Here is a 19,064-nt window from a genome sequence, read left to right on the forward strand (position 1 = left end):
AATGAAATAGTAGCCTGCTGACGAGTGCCTCTCAAAGACTTCAACTCTTAGCTTCTACCTTAAGCAAGAGAGAGATTGAGAGAGATTTTGAGAGAGAGAGATTTTGAGAGAGAGAGTCATACAAAACACAAAGTAGTTGCATATATACATACATACATACACACACGTTACTACACAACACACACATATGTAATGTGTGTTTGTTTGTAGATATATATTGAAATCTTAATGAGGCAGTTATTACTCTTATAATTACTACATCTATTAATGACTCATCTTCTTCTGCTTCTGCTCCCGTATTTAGGTTTTACTTCGATCCGCGTGTCTTCTGCTGTTCCTGTCCGTTGATCACTTTCTCTGTCTTCGCATCCTGGCCGTCCACGTGTCTCTCCGACACCGTCTTACCTCCCTGTTATGAAGTTCGCCGGTGATCTCTTCTCCATCCATTCCTCTCTCTTTCCAGGTTTTAAATAATAACTTGATGATGATAATAATAATATTAGTAATATTATTTGTGTGTTAATTATTGATTACTTGAAAGCAGGGTTAAGAGTAGTTTTATGTCCATGGGAAAGTGCAGCTGCTCTGTTTCTCCCTTGACCACTCTCCAAATTGGGTACTCTCTCTCTCTCTCTCTCTCTCTCTCTCTCTCTCTCTCTCTCCCTCTCTCTCTCTCTCTCTCTCTCTCTCTCTCTCTGTTTATGCATACATATGAAATGTTACATTGGAATTACATCTCTCTCTCTCTCCCTCCCTCTCCCTCTCCCTCCCTCTCTCTCTGTTTATGCATACATATGAAATGTTATATTGGATATACCTCTCTCTCTCTCTGACTTTAGACTTCATTTTTATGTTCCATGTGTTTTTTTAATGATTGCATGAAATGTTGACTTTCTAATTACTTAAGTTCTGCAAATTAAGTTGCTCAATTTGCATTTTGTGATCTGTTTATATGTTTAGAAGACTGTTTTTAGGTTAGCTGTGAGCAATTAGTTAATTTTGCGATTGCCTTGATTGATTCAATTTGTTCTTTACATTTTGTTGGTGAAAGAGGTCCCCGTTGTATGCTGCATGATCTTTATGTTTAAATGAAAATTAACCATAGAAAGATTTTAGAATTAGATCAGTAATGTGACATTTCTTGATGTCTTGATTATGGTCTTGACAATTTTATTAAAGATGTTGCTATTGCTGAGGGAAAAAGCACAGGGTAACTTTGATTTAATATCTTTTTTGTTCTGTGCGGACTTCACTAATATTAATCTATTTTCTATTGCAGGGACTTGCAGTCCTATCTTTCACATCTTAACCTTTTTCTAGCTCCTGAAAGTAAGAAATTCTATATCTTGGTGGACAACCGCCCATGGTTGGAAGACCTTGTCTCCCGTCCTGCACACATATGGCAACTGATGGTCACTAAGGTTGTTAGCGTAGAAAGGCATGCTGTTTATTTTCCATTTATTTATCGATAATAATGTTTGCATACTTATGTAATTCTTCTGTGTACCACCAGTCTAGGTTGTCCCCCTTTGCGAACACTAGGAAAAAGAAGGAGAGAAGAGATATCGGAAATTTGTTCGAGGTGAAGGGTACTTCCAAACTAAATACCAGCAAATCTAGAAACTTAAAAAAATGGTTCTCAGTTATTGATGCTGCTTCCTTATCTAAGAAAAGAGCCTTGTTGCCTGTGAAGAAATTGAGAACCTCTCTAATTTTAAATAGCAAGTTGCATAGGACCTTGTATGGTTTCATTGTCTTTGAAGTTGCGTGGTCTGATGTTCGTGGTATCAACTACTTAAATGAACTTCAGGTAAATAAACAAATTTCGGATGCATCTTTTTTCCCCATGTTTAATTTGCCAGTCTGCCACTGTCTATAATTTTCATATAATATTACAATTTGCAGACTGATACATCTTTGGCTATTGAGGCCAAGTTCATGTCAAGATGGGAATTCGACAGTATAGCACAAGCTGCTAAATGCATACCTTCATGGTTCTCAGGGACTCCTACAGAGAGGGCGTTTTTGAAAGAGCATCTAGAGAGTGCAATAGGTACTATCTAATTTTTTTTGTTACCGTAGAAATAAAGCAGCTCATTTGTTGTTTGGCATTTAGAATGCCATCTGCTTTTATTAAGAACTCTCTTCGCTATAAAACATGTGAATATGTCCATGCTTTAATTGGTGTATGTTCCTTACACCTGCAGACTGCAGTTCATTTTAATTACGAGGAGAGGATAAGAATTATATATACACACTTCTGATTTCTGGTTATTTTTTATTTCAAAGCTGCCTATGTTCTGAAGATGCATGATCTTTGTGGTTTAATAGCCAGTTTGCATTGATTTCTCCAATGGTTTGTAGAGTTTTTAGTCTAAAATTTTATATAGCAGAGTATGTTTATGTTTTATCATGTCATAACCTATGATTGTATTATTTCACAGGAATAGATTGTTGTAGATCTTTATACTTTTGGTTGGTTGTGTGATTTATATCTGTCTGTAACTTCCACAGGAGATGTCTTCTACGATGCTAAAGATTTTTTCGCGCGGACCGTAAATGTAGATGATGAAGGAGATGAAACACCATGCTCACCTTGTAGCAGCTTCAGTGTATATCCATCAACTGTGGAGATTAAATCAGGTTTTACACCACGCACACTACCTCCCGAGGATGGGCCTTACAAAAGACGAAGGATCATGAGCTCCATTGATTCTGGAACTAGAATGGATACATGTTCGGAAGAAGATGATGAAGATTTTGCTTCACCTATACTTTCCCATGTCCGTTATGCAAGTGATTGTGAAGAAGCTATTGAAGATACCCAGTACAGGGATGTTTTAATTTTATTTCGGTTTAATGACCACGACCTTCCATTTAAATTGAAGGAAATAATCACTTCTGATTTGCGACTACTTACTTTATTGGAGTCGGGCCTTCCTTCGTGGGTCATATTTCTTCAGTCGTACCCAGTATTTTGCAAATTTTATCGTCCATGGATGTGTCCTCTAGTTAGAGCTCTGTATGTGCTCATATCTATTGTCACTGTTCTGATTGGATTTTATGATCTATATAAAAATGTCCCTGTTCTCAAGGCTACTGCATCTCGTATTTGCGGGCCACTTTTAGATTGGATTGATACGTGGGAGATGGTATCAAGAATCAAGTACTTGGGTACAATGTTATTTTTGCAAAATTCGCAGAAGGCTATTGAGTGGTTGTTGACGACTTCTCGAACTATTAGAACTTTCTTCCGTGTTCTTACACAGCCAGTGGCAGGACCTATTGTGGTGTTGTGGGAGCTTCTTGTTCCTTTCTGGGATACATTTATACAGATAGCAGAGAACTTCGGCACCATCATATGGATTGCGGTGGAGTCTTCTTTTGGTTTGCTCGAGAACCTTGCTGAGACTGTATTGTTGCCCCTCTGGTTTGTTCTGTCACTTTTATGGAACATTGGTGCGTAATTCTACCCATAATATTGTATACAATTTTGTTACATCTCAAATTTTCAGTTCATGTATTTTATAAAATTTATTTCTGACAGTATCACCATTAAATGATTTGAATGAATTGCAGTGGCTTCCCTTTTGTACCCTGTATTCTGGATCATTTGGGAAATACTCTACGCTCCGCTTCGCCTTGTTCTTGGGATATGTAATCTTATAGTGTTTATTTCTAGCAATGTTTATGATCTGATTGGAGATATCTGGTTCTTTATCAGTAGCATCTTCCAGTTGGCTTCAGCTGCTGATGCTACAGTGAATACAGAGGTTTCCTTGTGGCGCACTCTGTGGAATGACCTTTTTTCTCAGGTTTTAAAGTTTTAACCTTTTTGTTATTTATTGACAGCATTCTAAGAATTGGTTCTAATTGCGTCACAATTGTTTTCGTTCATAGGTCTTTCGGGCTGTTCGGAGCATTTTGAATGGTTTTGTTGCATTCTTCACAGCCTGCAATCGTCACCGTTTAAGGTAGGTAGATCTATGGCATCTATCAGTTTCATATCCATTTATTTGGTCTTCATATACGTAGCTAGCGTTTTTTACCTTTTTTTGTGCTGCTTTTCGTATAGTATTCTTTGTGTGTACAAGGACATCACCCGAAGTTGTGACTTTTTTTAGTTGCTGATTTCATTTTTGTGTCTTTTTATTAGTTACATTCAATTTAATAATTTATTTAATCTTTGTTACAATATGTGTTGATGTGTTCGCGGTATGTTTCCACTTGTACAATGTTTACAATATTTGCAGCCTCCTCTGTTGAGCTTTGAAACGTGCTGCTGTTGAGTATTGAAATACGTTTAGTTCATATGACGGGTCATATTCAATCATAAGTCAAAATTTTCCCAAACTTAAGTCGTTAGACCATTAGGCTCCTGCCTCATTTGGCTGCCAGGAGATCTAATCATAGTTGAATATACGTGAACTCTGTCTAGATGTCAATGTCCAAAGCACCTACAATACTAGGTTTTAGATTGCTTTAATCAGCTGATGCAATGCAATCATTGCAAAATATGTTATGTTTGTAACTGGTGTTTGATTATTAAATTTAGTTAGCAAATGACTCATTTGCTTAATGTTAGTAAATTATCCTGTTAAGTTATGTATCAACTCTATATAAAGAGCAATGCAGTAAAAAAATTATATTTGCTTCTAGCAGCAGTTTTCAGTCATCTAATATAATCTTTGCTTCCAATGTGACTTGAATTTTTTCTCATCCCAATATCAACGAAGTGGTTTGTTGAACAATATTTGCACCGTGGGGGCCATAGTTAATTTAGAACGAAAATATATTTTCCAAGTACTGAGACTTAATTTTAATGACTTTATATAGAGGTACACTGTGCACAAAGCTCCCACATTAGCAGGTTCTGATGTACTCGGTCGTACCCTTATTTTTCATTAGGATTTTGTCATTTACCTTTGCATCTGTTTGTATCAAATTTGTTGTCTATAGGATTAATTATGGATCTCACAAATTTTCAAGCGTACCAAAATCATTTTTTTTGCAGCATCTATAATCATGTGCTCGAGTTAATTCAAAGACTATCTCAACGACGGCACAGATTTCAGCCGACTGATGATGAACAGAGAGTACAAAAATCTGAATCTACGAATTTGTAAGTTATCGTATTTCTTGGCAATATAGAATTCATATATAAATAAGGCTTTTATCATGTTGCTCATCTTGTAATTCAAAGAAATGCTTCTACCTTCATGTTCTCAGTAAAATCTTATAAAATTGTGATTCTTCTGCGTAATTTTTACATTTGATTTACTTTAACAAGTTGATAGTATATCTGTTACAAGTTTCACTAAAATATAAGGTCATGTATCTGCAGTCATCAATGATGAGTATGATCACATTGTGTATGCTTCTGGTGCCAACTGCCAAGTCAGTTAATTGGCATACTGCATTGGAAGTTTAGAACATCACAAGTTTTGAAACAAATGTAAAAGACTTTTACACAACTTAGAGCACAATGAAAGCACTGCTGCAAATTTAAACAATTCTGTGGAGGGGTAATATATTTGTAACACTACTTTTAAGCAGCAGCCACAGTAGATAGTCATAGAGCTACTTGATTTTTTTTCCCTCCTCCATACGCGGTTGCATGCGTGCTCAGGCTTCTCTATTAGAAATATATGTTTGTAAAGGCGATATCTTCTCTCCAATAAATTCCCATGAAATCCCATTAGCTGTTCGTGCTCTTATCAATTATGAACTTATCAGGAAAGGGAACAGGAACAATTATTAAGATAATTTTCAGCTTCTGTAATTAAGCTGGTAACCATTATAATGAGTGGACGTTTAGATCGCAGATAATCCATTATTAAATTTTTTGTTAGCAGACGAAGTTGTTGAGTTGCGAGCAAGAACATTGGATTTATCTGCTTGCCACAGTTTATTATATCACCATATCTGATATTTTTCTTTAAAGCACTGTTGGATTCACATTTGTCTAGCTTAATATTGTTGCTTAGCCGTTGAACTTGCTGGGAGCTGATTAAACATTTTCCTTCTCCAGTGTAAAGGACAAGGGAAGAAGCCCTCACCGTACGAAGCAGAGATGAACGGAATTCACCTGCCAGAGGAGTGCTTTCAGCACATCATGTGCCTTCATGACTTCAAATGCTGACTATAGAACAAATTTTACAACACATTTACAAGAGAACTACATCATAAGAGGCACTGTTTTAACCAAGAATACAAGATAAGTAGGTAATTTGCACAATTCGAAGCACTGTTTTGACGCAAGAGATGCAGAGACTCTAAACTGTACTGTAGTTGAGCTCGTATATATATATATATATTTTTTAATTTTTTTTATGTTGTTTTATTTATTCATTGTGTTCCTTGATGTCAGTTTTGTAACTTGTAAATAGTTTGTTTCCTAAAAAGTTAAGTTAATAATGTAAAATAGATGAGATACTTGGCCATCCACATCTTGGTGGCATAGTTATAGTTGAATAATTCAGCTGCATGATGCAGTTCATATATAATTTTGGGAATAGACCTCAATTGAATTATAGCCTTTTTAAGAAACGTATCCTATATATGGAAATATTAGACGTGTAGAATGGATGCATTACAGACTCGGAAAAATGAAAAGAGAAATGATATAATCCCAAAAACGGTTTCCAAAATAATTTCTGATGAGTTGTCAATATGATAATGGACGTGTACTCATAAATGAAATGAGCCCCGTGTGTATTATTATCGAAAAAAGACGTTCGAATAAAAATGACAAAATGTCCATTATGAACAAAATTAGCAAGTTGAAGGTCTTAGTTGGGATGAGATGCATCAACCGACCTCATTGCATCTTAGTTGAAGGTCTCAATGAATCCGTCATATAATCTGTGTTAAAATCCAACGGACACAAATATCTTGTAATAAGAACCGTTGTGAACATTTGACCTCTGTTCAACTCCATCTAGTATTGAGTTTAGCTATCATAGATTAGTGTACCCCTGGACCGTTTTACTCCTCAAAACTCAGCAATCAAACCCTATCACTAATTACACAACTGCCCCCGACCACATTTTCACATCTCTCTCTCTCTCTGTATAAATTAAACTTCCCCCTCCCCATAACCATTATTGTCTACACAGCTCACTCCACAAAAAACACTAACCATGGACCGTACAATCTCCCTCATCTTCCTCTCATTTCTCCTCATTTCCTCAACCACATTCTCAGGTATATCTCATCTTTCACAGCATTCCAATCTCTCTCTCTCTCTCTCTCTCTCTCTCTCTCTCTCTCTCTCTCTCTCCCTCCCCCCCCTCTCTCTCTCTAGTTAATTTAAATGGCATTCACAGCATTGCAATCTCTCTCTCTCTCTCCCTCCCTCTCTCACACTCTCTCATATTTTTGGTTAATTTAAATGTCATTCACCGCATTGCAATCTCTCTCTCATTTTAGTTAATTTAAATGCCATTTTGTTACATGCAGATGGAGGATCAGTAGGAGTAAACTACGGCCGAATAGCAAACAACCTCCCCAGCGCCCCAAAAGTAACCACCCTCCTCAAAACCCACGGCCTCACCCGGGTCAAACTTTACGACTCCGACCCGACTATCCTCAAATCCCTCTCCAACACCAACATTAAAGTCACCATTGACCTCCCCAACGAACTCCTCTCCTCCGCCGCCAAATCTCAATCCTTTGCCACGTCATGGGTCAAACAAAACGTCGTTTCTTACCACCCTTCTACTCAAATCGAATCCATTGCTGTCGGAAACGAAGTCTTTGTCGACCCGAAAAACACGACCCGGTTTTTATTACCCGCCATGCAAAATGTCCATAATGCCCTTGTCAAATATAATCTTGACAAGTTTATTAAAGTCTCTTCTCCCATAGCTCTCTCAGCTTTACAAAACTCCTACCCATCCTCATCCGGGTCATTCAAACCCGAACTAATCGGGTCGGTTATCCGACCCATGCTTGAGTTTCTCCGCAAAACCGGGTCGGATCTCATGGTCAACGCATACCCGTTTTTCGCGTACGAGTCAAACTCTGACGTCATCCCGTTAGACTACGCGCTTTTCCGTCCAAACCCAGGAATGGTCGACGCCGGTAACGGCCTCCGTTACTTCAGCCTCTTCGACGCGCAAATCGACGCCGTGTTCGCCGCCATGACGGCGTTAAAATATGACGACGTTAACATCATAGTAACGGAGACAGGATGGCCGTCAAAAGGCGACGAGAACGAAATTGGCGCGAGTATCGAGAACGCCGCTAGCTATAACGGAAACCTAGTCCGACGTGTTCTAACTGGCGGTGGGACCCCCTTGAGACCAAAAGCAGATCTGACCGTTTATTTATTCGCTTTATTCAACGAAAACCAAAAGTTCGGGCCCACATCGGAGCGAAACTACGGGCTTTTTTACCCGGATGAAAAAAATGTGTACAAAATACCTTTTACCGTGGAGGGGTTAAAAAGTTACCGGGCCAGCCGGTCACCGGTAAACAAGAGAGAGGTGAGTGTGAGTGCACATACGTGGTGTGTAGCGAATAAGGATGCGGGGAAAGATAAGCTGCAGGGAGGTCTAGATTATGCTTGTGGTGAGGGCGGGGCTGATTGCCATCCGATTCAACCGGGGTCCACTTGCTATGATCCTAACACGCTGGAGGCGCATGCTTCGTTTGCGTTTAATAGTTATTATCAGAAGAAAGGGCGTGTGGGGGGGACTTGTTATTTTGGTGGTGCTGGTTTTGTTGTCACACAACCTCCTAGTAAGTTCATCATTTTTTACTCTTGATTTTTACTGCATTGGTAACTTTTTATTACTGTTCACCGTTATTTTCGAGTTTCGTGTGCATAAATTGTTCTTTATTGTAAATCGGGTTCGAGTTCGAATTCGACGTTATCGTTCATCCGTTTACTATAAGTTATGATACGGGGACATGTGTCCTCTATAAAATAAAATTTTACCTTTTTATCATTATTTTTTTCTAAATTATATAAAAATATCTACCGAAAATTCAAAAATATAATAATATATTCACAAAATATAATCGATATCCCGGGTAAAATTTCTTTATCCGCCCCGCCCAGGGGTAATAGTGGGGGAGCCGCAGGGCTAGGACAGAGTGAGGGTGGGGGGATATTGACTAATGGATCATTGTAGTGTTGGTTCAACATTTATTGGATTCTGTGTGTTTTATACAGGGAGTATTAAAAAATGTAAAAGAAATGTGGGGAGGAAAATAACGCGGGAATCCAATGGGATATTATGTTGGAGTGGAAAGGGGTCCACAATAAAACTGGGTAAGTAAAAGTTAATGACAAATGGGTGGAAATTTGTCTTTTGGAGAAGAATGGGCAGCATGTGATAAATGGAGACAAAGAGGGGGCTAGAATTACCGGGCTTCCCAATATAAAGACAACTACATTTGATGGGGCGCGGAGTTTAAGAAAAATGATAAAATAGTGGAAAAAAGTTGAAAAAATGAGTAAAGTAGTGGGACCGATTAATATTATATGTATAAAGTGGGTGGGTATAGTGGAGGAAAGTAGTGGATGTAGTTAATTTAAAAATTATAAAAACTTTACTATTTTTGGAAAATTTTGAAATGTAAACAATTGGAATGGATATCCAAAAAAGGAAAGTGTAAACAAATGGGAGTGACAGAGGGAGTAAGTCCAATGTAATGCTATATTTAGTGCTATTGCTTTATTATAGCACTAAATGTAAAAAAAATTAATTTCAAAGTGATGTTATACTTAAAAGCAAATATGCATCATTGGTTGTATATTTGGTTCTATATTTGAAATCAAGAATGCATATATGCATTATTGCCGTATCATCTATTACTACAGATGGATGAGAAAAGTTAAATAATTATTATCTTGTATATCTTAAAGTATCAAAACAAGATTAAATTAAGTAGAAGTTAAAAGATTTATGCAAATTTAAAACTAGTTATGAAATTGGCATTGGAGTGCAATTTTTCTTTTACACCAAAAAACACTTTTTGGTGTCAAATTATAGTAATGACTATAACCATTTTTGCATCTAGCATTAAACTTGTTCTTTTGTACTAATAATGAAGTTGTTTGTTGTGGATTTGGTGTTTGCAGGGTTTGGCAAGTGTGAATTTCCAACTGGTTACTAAGTCTACATTATGAAAGTTGTTTAAGAATGAAAGAAAGAAAAATGAAGAAACTAAAGAGTTGAGTTGTCAATTTTTGGGGAAGTGTTTAGGTGGGTGATTAGGCTTAGATTAGTAGGATAAGGCCACATGTATTAGCTTAATGTGTATAACTATTTCCAGCTCCTTAGCAGTATGCAGTAGACCAGTCTAAGCTAGTATAATTGTAATATTAGATTGATATGATTATATATATATGTTGGTTCATTTACGTATAATTTCTTTATTTTTAGTTTTTTACCAGTCATGTTTTCAATATTGTATCCCATCTTTCTCATTATAAATTCTTGAACAAATATTACTCCTTTAGGCTTTAGATGCCTAAGGTTGTGCGCACTGCGCAGGACTGTGCCGCGCAACCTGCAGCTGCTGCCTCCCACTAGCCCTTTTTCAACTTTGACAGCAATTATTTCCGAGTTCCTGTTAAAATTCAACTCCACTATGTCCAAGGGCGGAATAAGTATGGGGCAAACTGGGACACGTGCTCTAACAGAATAAAATATTAGTAATTTTATTAAAATTTTAAGATCTCGTATTTAATTTTATTTATAGTTATATGATCATAAATCGGAGATTAAATGGTTAAAATATTAATTTAACTTTTTTATATTAAAAAAATTGAAAAATCTAGTAAAAAGATTATTTTTTTTTGAGTTTCAGTCTCGTAAAAGTTGAGCTCCGATCTATGTTCCTAATTATTAATTGTTGGCCGAGAAGTAACGAACATAGTGAAATCAACCCATACTTCTTTATTTAGCGGTATTTTATTTTTACGAAATATCGAGAATCCGAAGTTTGTGAAAGACACGACACTTGACTATGTTCAACTAGAATAAAAAAACATACCAGGTTTCGAGTAGGCTTGCAAGTAAATTTAACAGACGTAAACGTGACGTTGTAATACGTCACCGATATAATTGAAAAGAGATCCTGTTTCAGAAGAATGATGTAAGGATATTGCAGTAAAAAATGATGATGAAAGACCTGGCTTGGCTATGATATCTCAAATCACAAACGCACACATTACAAATGCTTCCTTTTACGCAAAGATTTATCAACATGTTGCGTAATATCTTCCCACCTACGACTTGTCTTGATTAATTTAAGTGATTCATGATGGTAACATACAATCTGGAATAAACTAGGTATAATTATATTACCGTAAACAACCCATGTTCCGGGGACCGGCCATGCACATGCATTTAACTGCACCTTCCCTCCACTTAGAGGTGGCCAGTAGTGCGATCCGGGCCGGGTTTATTACGGGTTTGACACTCGACATTTCAACACTGAACCGGCCCGGTGTACAAACGAATCGGGCTCGGGTCGAGTTTGAACCGCTAAATAAGAACTCGTAACCGGTCCACGAATATGATCGGGTTGCGGGCTGTGCGGACTTAGTAGTGCGGTCCATGCGTATACGAGCGGTCTGTGCGGGTTGGCCGCGGGTTGGAAACTTGAAATATTTTGTCTTCTCTTTATAATAGTTTATAATAATTGTAGTCTTATAGTCTGTAAACAGTTGTGGTGTTATTAATTTATTATAGTAATTTAAATTAGTATATATATAGTAATTACAGTTCGTAATATAGTATTAATAATATTATATTTAATATTTCATAATTATTTTGTTTTTTATAATATTATTATTTTGTTTTTTATAATATAGCAAATAAATATAATAGTATTATTTGCTATATGCAGTTGATCAATTTGCTATATAGTAATAATAATATTATATTTAATATTTCATAATTATTTTGTTTTTTCTTAATCACAAATACTAATGCAGTTGATGTAGGCAATTTTGCATGAGTTGTCTCCACTCTCTGACTCGCGGGCTTGTGCGGGTTGTGCGAGCAGTGCGGGTTGGCAGGCGCGTGCAGCTCGCGCGGGTTATGTGCGTGCCGGTCCCGATTCCGGTTTTCCAATACATGATTCGTAACCGGCTCGATTATTTTTACGCGAATTATGCGGGTTTGAACCGGCCCGATTCGGACTGAATATTTTCAGTCTTCTGTACGAACCGGTCCCGAGCGGGCGGTTCAAACCCGCACGTTTGGCCGGCTCTACCTCCACTATATTAAAACCACTACACAGTTGAGCATTCTGCATTTTATACAATGCTACTTTTTTATTATTTATTCAGAACATGCAATAGTACATGTGACAAGTGTACCCGTCATGAATCATGAGGACTCTCACTGGTTGAGATCAACCTGATTATCTTAGCATCCTAAAATTTTAGATACAATTTTAACCCCAAAATTCTATCTGGGATTTCAGGTAAATACATGAATTTAAGTAAATGGTTATAACAGTGTGATATGTGCAAACACTTTTCAGAATTAGTCGTTTAAAATTATTCATGATGCACGTAAACTGACCAGGTCACCTAATTATTAAAAAAAAACATGAATAAAGTTGTTATACTTTATCTACTAACATTCTCATATTGTCCCGGATTAATACTCTATTTAACGACATTCTCGCATTGTCTCGGATTAAATCAGTAACTTAATAGATTTCTGCATGAGATTGCAGGAACTGATAAATTATATTTGAATTCACCAATTCTAAAATAAAAAAATGGCCATTCACACATTTTGCAATAAAAATGCTGATTCCAGCCTAGATTTTTGCAGAACTGTTCATTGCATATAAGCTAAAACTAAATAAGAGTAAAGGTATGTTATTGAGAGAAAACCGCTCTTCTCGTTACTCAATCAAAGATGCTAACGATTACAAGAATAAATAGGACAAAACAAATCAATTACAAACTAGAAATCAGGAAAACATATCCTGGACTTATTCTTACAGCATTGACGTTATCAAAATGCAGAATGCTCAACAGTGTAGTGGTAATTTATATAGTGGAACTGTTAGAATCACTGACGATTTTACCAACATATAAAGCGAAGGATATTCAATTTCTTTGTGTAAGGTTGTAATAAGATCTAGGCAGCTCGCGAGCTCGCCCGGCTCGAACTCAGTTTACTGGTCTCGGCTCGGCTCATTTCGTAAACGAGCTCGAGTCTGGGTAAAGGTTTCAACTCGTTTAATTAAACGAGTCGCCTTAACTTGACTCGTGAAATTAAACGAGCCGAATTCGGGTAGCGTTTTATGCTCGATTTAGTGTAAAATTGAACGAGCCGGCTCGCCCGGCTCGTTAAAACTCGTGAAAATTAACAAGTCGGGTTCGGGCAGAGATTTAGGCTCGTTTAACTAAACGAGCGAGCTCGACTCAATTAAACCTGATTCGAATTACACCCGACTGGAAACTCGGCTCGTCCGGACCGAATAACACCCTTATCATTGTATTTTTCATCCATATTTTGAACGAGGTCAAGAATACCATTTAAATTTTAAAAATCAACTTTGGTTCTTGTGTCAACTGTATACTTAAAAAGTTGGCATTTAAGTGATTAGAAGACGTATTTGATCAAATTCTGAAGAATAGAATTTTAATCAAAAGCTAATAAAGAAATATGTGGTTTAAGTAGAAATGCTAGTTCAATATCCATTTCTATTCTTTTTTGTCATATATTCATAACTTCTACTTTCATTTGTAACTCATAATTTTTTTAAACAAAAAATATATACCTTTCATTTATAAATGTTGCCCCAATATAAAGATATTTGACATTAAAAAATTTTAAGTAGTGGACAATCTTTTTTTGGCAAAAATTAAGGGGGGTCATTTTTAATTTTTATATAATTTGAATATACATATTTAATTAAACTAAAATTTTAAGCGGGGTTGGATGACCCCTGCCCCTCGGAGGATCCGCCTCTGTGTGTATAGACCCTGGGTCACAGGAAATACGTAGCAGGAAATACGTAGCAGAAGAGATTCTGTATGTTTCTCAATATTTTGTGACGGGACTAAATGATGATTTGTCAGTGAATTATTTACGTGTTTTTGCCAGTTTTTTAGGGTTCTTCTTGTAAAATCTACATTTGCATCCGGTCAAGTTCTGCAACATTCTGTTGTGTTGTGCAATCTTGATAACACAGTCAATCACAGTTGTTTGACCGTTGTCAGCTCCTTGTATTTTACCAACCCAAATTCAAAATACAGATCCCGGAAATAATATGTTCCCATCACATTCTTTTACATGATTGATCGAGCTGCGCCGACCCGAACACTTGATTATTGAAAAACCAGGAAAACTAGTTTAAAAACACATATAACGAATTGTCAGAGAGAGTAAAAAAATTTCGTATAATAAACAACACAATATCGCTGGATCGAGAAGTCATTGATATCGGTAAATGTATTTGAGCTTATAAACAACACATATATCGTTGGATCGAGAGGTCATTGATATCGGTAAATGTATTTGAGCTTAAACATTTCCTGCAGACTATTATTACTGTCATTCACATGCATGCACTCCAAATCCTGCAGCATTAACATAATGAACATGCCTTCATATACTTCTCTATCTTACACATTTCATATCTTAGACATAAAAGTCAATTTTTACATATAAAACCACCATTCATTTCCACATTCACCTGTGAGAATGAGTTTACACTCTGTCAGGCTTTTACAACCTTTTGGTAATACATAAGCTCATATACAAATTTACAAATCCTTTAAGAGCAAGATACTTAAATAACTCAACCTGGATCTTGTCCACACACAAATTCTTGCACAAACAATGCAATATGTGCATGCATACAAGGATATGAAAGAGAGGTGAGTATGCAAAAGATTCTGTATGCTTCCCACTTTGGTGATGTACTGAATCACATGCAGGCCTGACACTGCAGTCTGCAGTATTATTGATCAGTCACATATTTGTCCTTTTCCTTTTCACATGTTTCTAACTACTCTCATTGCTTTTTTCTACTAAAAACGTTTCCTATTTGTGTTGGACACTTTTGTCGATGCACACTTTTGATTATTAATATCTTTCATTTTGTATCAGTATTAAATATAAAAACTTCATTGTATTAAAGTACTTATAAATACGAATTCAACAATATCACTCATGACTATATCTGATCTTATAGATTAGACGTAAAATAGTAGTCAATCACTTAACATCAATAGTGTAAAAAGTCAAAACGGGAAACGTAAGGGACGGATGAAGTACTACTACTACATTTACTTGGTCTATCCTCTATTCTTTTACCTTTGTCTGCTTTAGAAGCTTCATCCAACTGGGCTCAGTACTTTTCTTGGACTGCAACTTTGCATTGGTGTATCCTGAGACCTGAAATTTTAACATAGAAGCCCAGTTTAGGCCCATCATCATAAATGTGGATATAGCCAATGCTCTCCAAACTAATGGACTAGCTAAAACAATGGTGCGAGTCTTTATCAACTCTTTGAGGTAATGAGAGACTCAAGGAGAAGCCCTTGATTCTCATTTTCCATCAAAATGAAAAAATGTTCCTCATTCTTTCAACTGCACTTTCTCCTCCTCTTTCTTCCCCTCCTTTACCAATCACCTGAAACAATCAACATCACTTGTAAGAATATGAACTAATCAAACGTCCAACTATGCGAAAAACACATTGAGATCACGAAACCTATAATGCCGAGCAAGCTGAAGAAGGCCATTGGAGCAGTAAAGGATCAAACCAGCATTAGTTTTGCAAAGGTTGCTAGCAGCACAAACCTTGAGGTTGCAATTCTGAAAGCCACTACACATGAGAATATCCCAACAGATGAACGTTACATTAATGAAATTGTCGAGCTCGTATCTTCAGACAAGACTTATGCAAAATCATGTGCCAGAGCTATAGGCAAGAGAGTGGGGCGCACAAGAAACTGGATTGTTGCACTGAAATCACTGATGCTTGTTCTTCGGATATTTCAAGATGGTGATCCTTATTTTCCTAGAGAAGTCCTCCATGCAACGAGACGAGGTGCCAAAATACTCAGCCTTACTAACTTTCGTGAAGACTCCAACTCAAGCCCGAGAGATTATACTGCATTTGTCATTACGTTTGCTTTTTATCTGGATGAGAGGTTGGACTGCTTTCTCACGGGAAAGCTCCAGAGACGATACACGTTTAAAGATGGAGAAATAAGTGGTCAGAGGAAACATCGAAGAAATAATGATGTCATTCGTGATATGAAACCCCCAATGCTGCTTGACAGGATCACATTCTGGCAGCGATTGCTTGACAGAGCAATTGCTACGAGTCCAACTGGTGCTGCCAGGACAAACCGATTGATCTTAATATCTCTATACGCGATTGTACAAGAGAGTTTTGATGTTTACAAAGACATCTCCGATGGCCTCACTCTTCTTCTGGACAATTTCTTTCATTTGCAGTACAATTTATGCGTTGGTGCTTTTGAAGCTTCTGTTAAGGCCTCCAAACAATATGAACAACTTATCGAATACTATTCTTATTGTCAGAATTTAGGCGTAGGTAGAACATCTGAGTACCCTACCGTTCAAGCAATATCTCAGGAGCTACTTGGAACATTACAAGAATTCTTGAAAGACCAATCGTCTTTTCCAGCAGTTCCAAAGTCTCCACAAATGCTAGCTCTCCCAGCACCAACAACGCCAAACTCATCAAGACACGAATTTTCCACGAGTAGATATTCTGGAGGAGTTTCCGGTACATCATTAGAGGAACTAATGAATGCTACAGATACAGTAACAAGACAGGGGATTTCGATAGACTTGGAGGCTTATGATGATCACACTCCACGAGACGAGACACTAAGAACAAGTGATGCAGGTTCAACTCATTCACTACCTGCATTAAATGCAATGGCGGATTTACTATCCTTAGATGATTGGCCTGAGCAAACACAAGAAGCAGTATCAGAGCAACACCAATCACAACTGAGTTCAGCTTCTGGTTGGGATCTTGTGCTTGCAGAAGCCATGCAACAACCATCACATCAGCTGGATCCTAATGAATCAAACACCTTTAACGCAGCTCCTCAACAAGAACAAAAAGGGCAAGAGTCAAGTTCAGTAAATAACTGGGAGCTTGTGCTGGCAGAAACAAGGACACAACCTATACAACAAACACAAGATGTAAATTTTTCACTGGATAGTTTGTATAATCAGTCTGCAGTATTGCCATCAGAATATACCACCACCCCAGAATATCAGACATTATCACTGTTAGAGCCTGAGAAACCAAACACCTTTGATCCGTTTTCGGAAACTGAACAAGTAAATGGGGAAGAAATGAGTTCAGGACAGGGTTGGGAGCTGGCGCTAGCAGGCACTGCAACACAACCATCACAGCAACAGCTAGATTTCACATCCATAGACGATTTGTATAATCAACCAGCAACAACTTCAACAATGACTTACAATCCATTTTTGGAGGAATCAGGGGAATTAGCTATTGTACCTAGTGTTGCAGATCCAACTACAACTAGTACCAGTCCAGCAAATTTTGAGCCAGGTTTACAGACCAATGACGCCATTTTAGCAGCGCCTACGTTTCAAGCAACTCCAGCATATACAATGCCTACATTTCAAGCAGCAACACCAACATTTTCTGCGCAGAATCCAAACGAGAATGACCCTTTCTCTGATCTAGCCACTGAACAAATGTTCAACGGGTCCATCAATTTGCATGAACAACAGACGTGGTTGCAGCAACAAACGAGATCATAGCAAAACAAATGGCTTAGCTTAGGAATAAATGAGATTAATATTGATTTTAAGGATTTTTCTTTCTTTCTGTACATATTATAATCTATGGTTTAGTAGAACACTGGCACTTGTTTCTATTAGGCTAATAGTTAAATTATCTGGAATTTCTCTTATTGCTTTCTTTCTATCATCAGGTATGTCATTACCGCAGCAACTTTAAAGAACTCCTAATCATGTGTCCTACAATCTTGTTACTTTGATGCACGTTATCTTCACAACTCTGGTAACAAGCATAACGAGGAAGAACATCGAACTGGGAGTATGCATTGGTTTTGAATTTCCGAGTCAGTTGAATATCAAATGAATCATATCTAATTCATAATCTTCACAAGCAACCTTATTATAATTTCAATTACGAGATCAACCTTAAAGATGTTTCTCCGATTGGAAATCGGAATACAATTTCTTACTGATCAAGAGCCTAAATATGGTTATTTGATGTGAATAATGTGACCTCAACCTTATTCATAAGAGACTATACTAAATATGAACTGAATATATATTTACAAAAAAATAATTAAAATGAATAATTGATCGTGTAACTGGATAGTCTGGACAGCCGAACATAGCCGATTTGCAGTTTATTGGGTTTCTTTTATCGGACTTCACTTATTTTAATAAAGATCTCCGAAAGTGTTCTAAAAAATTAACAAAAATTTCATATACAGAATAATGAACAGCAGATTCGCAAGAATTATACAACTCGCGAATGCCTGTAAAGTTCTGACATAGAACAAGTCTAAGCTGAGTTTATATTATTTAACCTCAGGCATTCTATGATTAGTATATACGGCTGTGAATCAAGCATGTAGAACAATCAGTGTATCCCCAATTATACAACAAGAGTCCAAGAATTGAATTGGTATAAAACGATAAATGGACAGACTTGGTCAATATGTCTAAATGATAAGATAATTGCATGTGAAATAGGTCATAAACTAAAACAACTGATTAGCTAATGCATGTGAAGGCGTCCCTAGCGGGTCCTCTAAAATTCTCAACTGTAGCTTCACGTATCATTACTGTGATTCTCTATTCTATAACACAAAGTTAAACATAATGCGGTGGGTTGAAAACTGGCAATTGAGAATCAGACCAGATTACATAGCATTTTTAATATTAGATGTCCTACAACTACAAGTATAATAGTAATTTTACTACATGGAAACTGAAATTGAAGTTAATCGTACAAGACAGTAACATGGCTCTTGTGAAATCTATTCGTCCTCTTTGAAGCAGGAACAATGA

The 19,064-nt window shown here is 37.0% G+C and overlaps 3 protein-coding genes across 3 annotated transcripts; all 3 read left to right on the forward strand.

The window, feature by feature from the left end:
* On the forward strand, nt 1–6,333 carry LOC141711317 (uncharacterized). Its single transcript, XM_074513695.1, has 10 exons — nt 1–463; nt 545–616; nt 1,280–1,421; nt 1,514–1,810; nt 1,906–2,053; nt 2,515–3,459; nt 3,580–3,815; nt 3,901–3,974; nt 5,015–5,122; nt 6,032–6,333. Exons 2-10 carry the CDS (start codon nt 561–563, stop codon nt 6,075–6,077), a joined length of 2,052 nt encoding a protein of 683 aa, XP_074369796.1. The 5' UTR covers nt 1–463; nt 545–560; the 3' UTR covers nt 6,078–6,333.
* Nucleotides 6,334–7,025: 692 nt separating this feature from the next.
* Nucleotides 7,026–10,375, forward strand: LOC141711319 (glucan endo-1,3-beta-glucosidase 13-like). The gene is made up of 3 exons (XM_074513697.1): nt 7,026–7,206; nt 7,462–8,745; nt 10,094–10,375. Exons 1-3 carry the CDS (start codon nt 7,143–7,145, stop codon nt 10,126–10,128), a joined length of 1,383 nt encoding a protein of 460 aa, XP_074369798.1. The 5' UTR covers nt 7,026–7,142; the 3' UTR covers nt 10,129–10,375.
* A 5,272-nt stretch (nt 10,376–15,647) lies between these two features.
* On the forward strand, nt 15,648–18,230 carry LOC141711318 (clathrin coat assembly protein AP180-like). The gene has a single exon (XM_074513696.1). It carries the CDS (start codon nt 15,714–15,716, stop codon nt 17,775–17,777), a length of 2,064 nt encoding a protein of 687 aa, XP_074369797.1. The 5' UTR covers nt 15,648–15,713; the 3' UTR covers nt 17,778–18,230.
* Nucleotides 18,231–19,064: the final 834 nt, after the last annotated feature.

The sequence above is a fragment of the Apium graveolens genome, chromosome 3, assembly GCF_009905375.1.
Source record: "Apium graveolens cultivar Ventura chromosome 3, ASM990537v1, whole genome shotgun sequence".
NCBI lineage: Eukaryota > Viridiplantae > Streptophyta > Magnoliopsida > Apiales > Apiaceae > Apium > Apium graveolens.

What these genes read in the sequence shown, in the direction of transcription:
- LOC141711319 (XM_074513697.1), top strand. Translation starts at nt 7,143, where the DNA reads ATGGACCGTACAATCTCCCTCATCTTCCTCTCATTTCTCCTCATTTCC. An exon ending in TTCCTCAACCACATTCTCAG is followed by an intron (nt 7,207 to 7,461) that starts GTATATCTCATC and finishes TGTTACATGCAG; the next exon opens with ATGGAGGATCAGTAGGAGTA. An exon ending in TGTTGTCACACAACCTCCTA is followed by an intron (nt 8,746 to 10,093) that starts GTAAGTTCATCA and finishes TGGTGTTTGCAG; the next exon opens with GGTTTGGCAAGTGTGAATTT.
- LOC141711318 (XM_074513696.1), top strand. Translation starts at nt 15,714, where the DNA reads ATGCCGAGCAAGCTGAAGAAGGCCATTGGAGCAGTAAAGGATCAAACC.
- LOC141711317 (XM_074513695.1), top strand. Translation starts at nt 561, where the DNA reads ATGTCCATGGGAAAGTGCAGCTGCTCTGTTTCTCCCTTGACCACTCTC. An exon ending in GCATCTAGAGAGTGCAATAG is followed by an intron (nt 2,054 to 2,514) that starts GTACTATCTAAT and finishes TAACTTCCACAG; the next exon opens with GAGATGTCTTCTACGATGCT. An exon ending in AAATCTGAATCTACGAATTT is followed by an intron (nt 5,123 to 6,031) that starts GTAAGTTATCGT and finishes TTCCTTCTCCAG; the next exon opens with TGTAAAGGACAAGGGAAGAA.